General features: G+C 46.6%; 1 protein-coding gene across 1 annotated transcript in view; it reads right to left on the bottom strand.

Moving 5' to 3' along the window:
• The window catches only part of myt1lb (myelin transcription factor 1-like, b), a 165651-nt gene that overhangs the window by 30627 nt on the left and 125024 nt on the right, over positions 1-10000 (bottom strand). The window contains exons 10-14 of the mRNA XM_063184522.1: positions 9401-9491; positions 6482-6589; positions 5423-5637; positions 2388-2495; positions 2146-2330 (exon numbers count right to left, since the gene is read on the bottom strand). Coding sequence (XP_063040592.1) covers positions 2146-2330; positions 2388-2495; positions 5423-5637; positions 6482-6589; positions 9401-9491 — 707 coding nt within the window. The remainder of the gene's footprint in view (positions 1-2145; positions 2331-2387; positions 2496-5422; positions 5638-6481; positions 6590-9400; positions 9492-10000) is intronic.

The raw sequence follows: 10000 nt of genomic DNA, 5'->3' as shown, positions 1-10000 counted from the left end.
CAAGGCAAAGTGCAGTAGCTACATTTTTTGTCAAAATTGAGTTTAGACTGAAGAAGGTCTTTGTGACACCTTCTTTATCTTGAGACAAAGCCGTATGGTCCAAATCCAACATAATAATACCAAAACTTTGAAGGCATTTTTTCAGTTTCAATGTTGGCGTGGTTACTACATGTTGCCTTTGTAGGGCAGAACAGGCTTGACCCTATGGCGGCTAGCTGCCTTCCCCATACAATGGTGGATTCGATTGCTCTGCTTACAGTGGGAGATGCGTCATGCACCATGGCATCGTTGTCCCCTAATAAATGACATTTCACGCTCACCAAAAGGCCTCTCTTGTCCTCTCGTCTCTTCCCATCATGCACCACACCCCTTCTGTACCTTATCGGCTGACAGGAAATCAAAAAGACCCCGCAGAGACGTGCTCGTTGTCTGCGTGTGCGTGTGTGTTAGTGTGTGTGTGTGTGTGTGTGTGTGTGTGTGTGTGTGTGTGTGTGTGTGTGTGTGTGTGTGTGTGTGTGTGTGTGTGTGTGTGTGTGTGTGTGTGTGTGTGTGTGTGTGTGTGTGTGTGTGTGTGTGCACGTGCGCGTGTGTTTGTGGTCGCGCGCGTGTGTGTGAAATGTGACCGTGTACACTCCTCTCGTTAGCGGGTGTCTAAAGACCTCCCCATTGGCCCCCTGCGCTTATCACTCTTAGCATTACCGCCACCTGACTGCCAGGTTAACCTTAGCTGTGGGAGTGGACTTTTCCATCTCAATGGGGTAGTGGTTTGGCGGTGCAATGATAAATTGGATACGGTGTGTTCTGCACAGCAGCACTGCATGCAGGTAATAGAGCGACACAATGAAATGCCACGCTGTATTTGTTTACATCATCTGTTTGGGAAACAAACTATAAGACTGTAAGAACAGCTCTTTGCCCAATACACTATACTGTATGTCCTTTTTTTGCAATCGCCCTCCGTTTTACAGCCAATACAATTTCAAGCAAATCCAACAACTCGATGGGGCATGTTTTGACAATGACACACCAATTTGGTCATTGGCACTTACTCCACCATCACCTAATCAATAATAAGTACCAACCAGCAATCATAGTGTTTACTAACACCAGATAGTGTTCATTTTCAATTGACCGAAATTTCTGATTGAAGGACAAATCAAGGTCACTTCTTGCATTCTGCAAACATCGTAGATAACCGTGGAAGGATATGAAATGATCCCTTCTCCAGGTTTGAACCCCTTCCCCTATCCACCATTAGCTAGAGTCAGTCTTTTAAAAAAAGCCTTAAGAAAAACATCAGTTCAATTAAAATGTAGAGGGTTAAATTAGCAGGCCGTTGAACAATACCTCAAATTATACACCAGGAGACGGGAAAAGCCTGCAGTCAGCCTCCAGCACAGAAACACACAATCACAGACATACATTACACACACACATACATTACACATATTACGCACGCACGCACGCACACACGCACACCTTCTCATACATATACACACGGCCATATCATTATTCTGCATAAGCTTTCCACCTTCCCTCACCAGGTTAAAACACACACACACACACAGACATACAGACACACACACGCACACACGCGCGCGCGCACGCACACACACACACACACACACACACACACACACACACACACACACACACACACACACACACACACACACACACACACACACACACACACACACACACACACACACACACACACACACACACACACACAGTGTCTACCCCAACTGTCACAAGGCGCATCTCCTAATTCAGCAACCCCCCTTCTCCCATATCTCATTATCTGCTCCATCACAACACATCCACAACCTCTTTCCCCTATAGCACAGCAGAGCACAGAGCAGAGCAGAGCAGAGCAGAGCAGACGCAGACATGGCCGGGGGAAAGAGAAAAGGAGAGAGAGAGAGAGAGAGAGAGAGAGAGAGAGAGAGAGAGAGAGAGAGAGAGAGAGAGAGCGAGAAAGAGAGAGTGAGAGTGAGAGTGAGAAAGAGAGAGACAGACAGAGAGACAGAGAGAGACAGACACAGAGACAGAGACAGAGAAAGTGTGCTAGATCGAATGAGAGCGCAGCAGAGAGAGAGGAGGGAGGGTAGGTAGGCTAGGCATAGCCAGACAACAACATACCCGTGGGCAGAGCTCCTGGGGCTTGCCTGTGCCTGTGCCGGTGGGGGTGGCCAGGCCCTGGGGCAGCTCCCGGCAGCGCGTGGACAGGTTGAGGATGGCCGTGGCCGCCATGTGCGCCGCCTCCATGTCGTGCGTGTAGTCGAAGCTGCTCTTGCTGCAGGTGCTGCTGGCGCTGCTCCCGCACCCTCCGTTACCACCTCCTCCACCTGCTAGTAGATGGCCGAGACCTCCACCTCCTCCACCTCCTCCTCCACTTCCTCCTCCGCAGGTCAGGCTGCTGACGCTGCTGCTGGGTGTGTAGCTGCTAGCCGTACTGCTGGCTGAACTGGAGGTCTTGCAGTAGCGCTTGGCTGCAATGGCGGACACACACACGCACGCACGCACGCACGCACGCACGCACACACACACACACACGCATACATACACGTTCATGCATGCACACATGTTCGCAAGCACACACATGCACACACACATACACACAAACGCACGCACACACACACACACATTCATGCATGCACACATGTGCACACAGAAACACATTCATACAAAGACAAGAGAGGGAAGGGAGGCGAGACAGAGAGGTGAGATTTTGAGGTGAAAGATATTCCTACACCGACACACACACACACACACACACACACACACACACACACACACACACACACACACACACACACACACACACACACACACACACACACACACACACACACACACACACACACACACACACACACACACTATCTCTCTCTCTCTTTCTGCCTAAAGCTACTAGACTGACTGACAGATGCAGACACACACAAAGAGAATATTTATTTACCATTCATACGGCAGGTACGCCAAATGTCAGAGAGAAAGAGTAAACAAGTAAACAAGTAAACAACGAAAAGAGGAGAGGTGCTCGTCGTCACAACACGTGTTCCTTCAAACAACGTGCTGTCGTAATGACCTATTAGCACATACAGTAGATGATACTGACCCGTCAGTGGCCAAGATTATGATTACGACTAAAAATCTAATTTTGTGATTATTATTATCATTATCATCTGATGATTATTATTATAAGCTTCATGTTTAAGATCATGTTTTGCCACATTGATTTCTACTGTAAAAAATATGTGAATGTGAAGAAGATGAATGCAAGCGAGAGAGAGAGAGGGAGACAGAGACAAAGAGAGGAAGGCTTGGAGAGAGAATGTTTTGAATTTTCAAAAAATATAACAAATGGGAGAATTGTGTGTGTGTGTGTGTGTGTGTGTGTGTGTGTGTGTGTGTGTGTGTGTGTGTGTGTGTGTGTGTGTGTGTGTGTGTGTGTGTGTGTGTGTGTGTGTGTGTGTGTGCGTGCGTTCGTGTGTGTCCTTATGTGTATGTCCAGACGTGTGTGTGTGTGTATGTTTATGTATAACCACTGACGTGTATAGTGTATAACTATGCTGTATGTGTGTCTGTGCATACTTTAGAGTGAGGAAGAGATATGCCTTTGTGTGGCACTACAAATAAAAAAGGCCAATGAGCCAGTGCCAGAAACTGGCCTTCAAAGTGCTCTGTATCTCCTGCTGAGAACACTACTGCCAGCTACAGGGCTGGAGTGGGACAAAAATCAGGCCAGGTATTTCCAGCCGAAACTGTGGTGCATTTCTCACAACCATTGCCAATTACATTAGCTACTTTGTTGTTTGCAATGCAATTTCCTATTGGCAACTACCGAAGTTACTACTAACTGGCTCACAACTAGGCTTTCGAGAAACACACCCCTGGTCCGCCGGGCTTTGAGAGAGACAATGAAGGCTGTGAGAACATTTTTAGTTATCTATTACGACCTATTTTGACCACAACAGTGAAAAAAAATCAATATTTGAATCTGACTCGGAGAGGTCAGCTGTAGCGGCACGAGGACTGATACCACTACGTTGAAGGGAGGAACTGGGCAAAATCATCAACAGTCCACCGGGCAAATGCCCTGTATGCCTTATGGCCGGTCCAGCCAGGGCTAGCTATATAGCCGACTGCAGCGCTCTCCAACAGATTAAAGCTCGACCACATCGAGAGCGGAGAGCCCCCGACAGCCAAAAGGTAACGGAAGCGTATGCTCCGGTCTTGCAATTAGGAGAGACCTTGACTTTCCTACAACAGCACTCCACCCATAGATTATACACCTGGACCCTTTCATTTCCATACATTAGTCTCTGTGTGCTTAGCAGACAGAGCGAGAGCGAGAGAGAGAGAGAGAGAGAGAGAAAAAGAGAGAGAGAGAGAGAGAAAGAGCAGACACTAAAGGAGGAAGGTGGACTATGCATACATGATTATAGCCGTCATGGAAGGGAGTATTTCTTTGATTTTTTTGTAAAAAAATATTTATTTATTTTTTTATATAAAAAAGGAAGGGGTGAGGAGTTAAGGGAGGAGATAGGGGAGGAGGTGGTATTTTTTTTCTTTCTGGTGACAATTTCGCGACGTGATGGAAGGCAATTGAATGCTAAAATGACTTCTGGCGACAATGTGTTTAGAGAGATGGCGTATTTAGAGAGATGCATTCAGATGCAAAGCGTGGTTTAGTAACTACCGTCGCATTTACATCAATTTTATTAGCAGATGCTAGCCCTTTTTATCCACGGCGATGCAGCAGTGCATCTTTTTTTCCACTCCCTTCAATTTGGTGGGTCACATTAAGCCGCATGCCTGGGTAATTTTCGTGGCGTGGCTGCGAGCAGCAAACCAGACACAAGGAGAGAGAGAGAGAGAGAGAGAAAAAAACATCTCGGCACGTCTTTGATGTACTGTATGTAAAGCGTCCATGCAAAATTTAATCCCGAAGCAGGTGATAGACTAAATGACACAAAACATAGCCAATTTATTGTAGAGCAAAGTATAGAGGAAAAATGGAAGTAGAAAGGGAATGCATGAGAAAGAGTGAGAGGGACAGAGACATTGAAGAGAGAGGGAGGCAGGAAGAGAGCGAGAGAGAGGGAGAGGGAGAGAAAGAAAGAGAGGGAGAGAGAGGTGGGGAGAACAAAAGAAAGACAGAGAAAGAGTGAGGAAGAGTGACAGAGAGAGTGACAGAGAGAGAGAGAGACTTATTTGCATTTTCCAGCATGATCTCTCAGAATTTCATGGAATGGACACATATCTTTGGGACATGGATTTCGTGTCCCAAAGATCCGTGTCCATTTCATGGAATTCTGAGAGATATTGGTTGGTATTTTCGGCCTTTTAATACCAAAGTATAGGAGCATCACCAATGCACCGCATATACAGTACATACCGAAACGAGGCTCGCCATCGTATCCTTTGGGCGAGGTGTCCCGGCCCTGCACCTTGGGCGCGATGGCCCTCTTGCCGTACACCCCGTGGGCACTGTCGTAGTTGTTGTAGTCGAAGCTGGTCTTGGAGTACTTCTCCAGCTCTTTGGCCAGGTTGGAGCGCGGCGTGGTAGTGGGCACGTTGTTGTGGCCGTACTGAGGCATCTCCAGCTGCTTCACGAAGCACATCGGCCTACCAGGAGACGGGCACACAGGACTGTTTTAATATTAGGGCAAGGCAAGATAGTTTGTAATATACAGTAATGCATCTCCTACATAGTGTAGACAGTGTTGCCAGATTGGGCGGGTGCCCGCCCAATTGGGCTACTTGGGATGAGCGTCGGTGGGCAAAAACGGGAAAAATTGGCCATTTGGCATTTTTTTCAGCCGTTTTGGGCCCATAGAAGTCAATGTAATTTGTTGAATTTGGGTGGAATTTAGCGCAATTTGGCGGATTTTGAGAACCTTTTGGGCGGGATTTGGTCGGACACATCTGGCAACACTGATTGTAGAGGCCTCGTAAGGTGATTTAGATCTACCTATATAAAAGCAACAAAAAACCCCCACAAGCATTAAAGCTAATGTACATATGGGTCAGTGACGTTTCAGCAGTAGTACACGTCAGGGCGGCGCAACAACAGCCAGTGCCACTATTGTATGGATGTTTTTTGTTCATTTGTTTTTAGTGGACTATTTCAGTAGGATATTCATTGCAGCAGATCAACCACCAATTACGTATTAATTAATGGACATTAGATGCCATTGCATCACCTGACGTCTGAGCCCGACAAAACGTCTTTGAACCTTATACGTATATCAACATTTCTACAAGCAATGCAATTAATATTAAAAGAAATGAGGAATATCTTATCTTGAATCATGGTAAGGAGTGGTTTTCTTTATACTACTGATGTCCGGTTATACCAAAATTGGAGACTGTCCTCAGAAATTTGAGAATGTCTGAGTCACGCAAACATAAAAGAGTTTAAAAACTGAATGAGATACGATGAAATATAATAATAAAATAGCAAACTTACCTCAGCACCCGATCTGAGCCCTGGCTAGACTTGCTTCCGTCACATGATTGATGCTTCTCTTTGGCTTTGGCCAGCTTCTCGGCTGCTGCGATGGGGCACCCGGAGAGGCTGAAACACAGCAGAGCAGGAGCACCACACTCAGCGTTACACACACATGACTTACACCCGTGGTTCTCAAATAGTGTTTTCAGGCTGACCAGAACGGAGCCGGTTACGTTCGGCACTAAAGTGCTTATCTGCCAACCGCCCGTGTTCATACCGGGCTCTGAATTCTTTCTGCACGTTACTGTTACCCGGATTAATCTGCTGACGGCCACGTTGTCGTCACGGTTTGCGGAGAAAAACCTAGTATTTTGTGGTTCGCATTGCGAACCAACTTTCTGGTTTGCAAATGCTAAAATCTGTGGCGTGAACACGACGGCCAGTTCGTGATTAAGTGCAGGAACGGGCACCGGCACGGTTCTCAGTCGGCCTGAATGCGCCCAAAAGTGGGGTCCAGGGAACCCTGGGGCAGTGTTGCCAGATTGGGCAGTTTTCCGCCAAATTGGGCTTCTTACCTGTACGATGGCCATCTGCGGGTAAAAATAGGAAAAAAGGGCATTTGGACTGGTTTTTCTGCAAATGTATGGCCATACAGTATAAATCACTATAGTTTAGTTCATATTGGGCGGGATTTAGTGCTTCCAGGAGGATTATAAGACTTTTTTTGGCTGGAAATCATCACTTTCATCTGGCAACCCTGCCCTGGGGGTCCACAGTGTGGACACCTTCATTACAATGCAATATATTGTAGTCTAGTCGTGATATCATGAACCCGGAAATGTTGAGTAGCCTAAAGTTTTATTGCAGAAATATCATCTATAGGCCAAATGGATGTATACAGTATTACAATGCAATACACAAAATTGCCACTATAGCAGTAGACACACATTTAAGGAAAAATATTCCTACGTAACCTCCATTTCCACATTAAAAGGACTACTTGTTTGGGGTGTGATTCTGAGGGGGGCCTTAGCAATTTTTTTTACACCAGTGGGGGTCTCTGGCCCGTAAGTTTGAGAATCTGAAAAAGGTGTCTTACACCTCACACTCTTTCCCACTCTTGCTCACGTTCCTCTCGTTCATGCATGTCCTGTCCTCCATTAATACATTTTGAGACATCACGCATACAACACACACACTCTCTCTCTCTCTCTCTCTCTCTCTCTCTCTCTCTCTCTCTCTCTCTCTCTCTCTCTCTCTGCCACTTTCTCTCTTTAAGACAAAAGGAGTAAAAAGGACAACGGCGGACAGACAGACAGGCCTGTAATTGTAGCGGTGACTTGTCAATTGAATCAGACTGAGCTACTGGTCTCTCTCCCTGGCTATGCGGCTTCCTTTTTCTCTCCTCTTCTCTTTTTAAATATTACTTTCGGCAAGTGTAATGACTGCTGAGGTCCCACGGGGGAGGAAGCCGAGGAGCTGGCGGCAAGCACAGGTGGAGTGAACCAAGGTGTGAGCTGCCTGCAAGTGGGAGTTTGTGTGTGTGTGTGTGTGTGTGTGTGTGTGCGTGTGTGCGTGCGTTAGTGTGTGCGTGCGTGCGTGCGTGCGTGTGTCAAGTCTGCTTGTGTGAAAGCGAGGGTGACAGTATGATTGCCAATGTGAGAAGCAGAGATATGTTTCACTGTGTGTGTGTGTGTGTGTGTGTGTGTGTGTGTGTGTGTGTGCGTGTGTGCGTGTGTGTGTGTGTGTGTGTGTGTTTGTGTGTGTGTGTGTGTGTGTGTGTGTGTGTGTGTGTGTGTGTGTGTGTGTGTGTGTGTGTGTGTGTGTGTTTGTGTGAGTGAGTGAGTAAGTGTCTGTGTGACACTGTGTGTGTTTCAGTATTTGTGTTTGTGTGTGTGTGTGTGTGTGTGTGTGTGTGTGTGTGTGTGTGTGTGTGTGTGTGTGTGTGTGTGTGTGTGTGTGTGTGTGTGTGTGTGTGTGTGTGTGTGTGTGTGTATGTGCATGTGTGTCAGTCTGTCTGCTTGTGTGTGCCTGCTTGCATATGTGTTTGTGTGTGTTGGCGGGAGGTGAGTCTTTAGGGAGCGAGCAGCATTCTGCACCTCTGGTGTCTTGGAGCGCAGTGTCCCCTCACTGGGTGTCACTGAGGTGCAAATGGCCGTGGCTAAGACCTGCTGCTCACAACAGCTGGCGTGGGGTAACACCCTGGCTTGTCCTCTGCCACCACCTCGCAGCCACAGCTGCCTAGCTCTGCCCTGCTCTACTCTACCCTACTCCCAGGCCAGGACAGGTAACCTGGCATATTACAGGGGCATTTCCTGGTGGGCCAATGGTCCTCAGAGGCTAATGCTGTTGGATTTGTGTATGCTCTGAGAGGCTGATTTAGAAGGGGTTTGAGCAATTTTTTGACCAGGCCAATCATATTTACTCCTACAAGGTACTTGACCCAGGAGCTCCATTCCATAGTTGTTCACAAGTGACTTTCTTATACTAACTAAGGTATTGTTTAACAAAAGTAACACTGTATGTTTGTACCTTGGGGTTATGGTTGAGGTTAGGTATGTATAGTACATTTGATGGTACCAGAATGACAGTGAGCAAGTTGTAATGTATTGCTGAAGCCCCTGTATAATGTTATAGTAGTGTAGCACTATGGTAGTGAAGTCTTTTCAATGACTATTACAGCGTTCCACTGAGGGAATGGTGTGCACTTTGCATACCATTCCAGTACAGCACTCAATTTCTTTTTTTCAAGATGTTTTTGGTTTTGGGGCCTGTATTTTCTGATAGGACAGTGTTTGAGCAGACAGAATGTGAACGGGAGAGAGAGAGAGATGAGGAAGGATCGGCAATGGACCCGGGTCGGAATCGAACCTGGGTCACCAGCGTTAGCAGCCCAGTGCCCCTACCGTTAGAGCCACGGCAGGGCCCAGTACTCACCTTCTGTGGGAGTTCCTGTTGCTATTGACGTGGCCACGTCCCGTGCAGCCAGGCGTAGGACACTTAAGAACATTTTCATACATTGCAAGAACTTCAGCGCAGACAGACAAAAGAGAGAGGGAGGAGTGGAAAATAGTGGTTAGGTTAAGTTAAGTTAAGTTAGGTTAAGTAAGCTTGGCTTAGACGGCCATATACTGACACTGTGTCTTAGTCACTTGAATTAGGTCAGAGAGACAAGACAAATAGCAGGCAACGAAGACGACATAACGACCTGAGGCAACTCGGGCACATGCAGCGGTTAGGTCAGGGGAGCATGCAAGTCCTATAGTCCAAGTACTATGTCCAGGGCCGCCGCTAGGCATAAGCAGAGTATGCAGAGCGCTTAGGGCCTCAACCACTTTGCCCCCAAAATGAGGGTCTCCTAAATTGAGATTGACTAAAAAACGTAATGAAAAAATATTATATTACATTACAAAACATATATGTATTAGTTATCAAAAGGCCCATCTTTTTTTCTTTAAAAAAATTGTATTAGATTACTCAATTCAACATTTTTCATTATTATTATTTAATTATGAGGGGGGCCTCCTGACCAATTAT

This window comes from Engraulis encrasicolus, chromosome 19 (assembly GCF_034702125.1).
Source record: "Engraulis encrasicolus isolate BLACKSEA-1 chromosome 19, IST_EnEncr_1.0, whole genome shotgun sequence".
Lineage (NCBI taxonomy): Eukaryota > Metazoa > Chordata > Actinopteri > Clupeiformes > Engraulidae > Engraulis > Engraulis encrasicolus.
The sequence above is the reverse complement of the archived record's forward strand: the minus strand, read 5'-3'. Positions and strand labels throughout refer to the sequence as shown.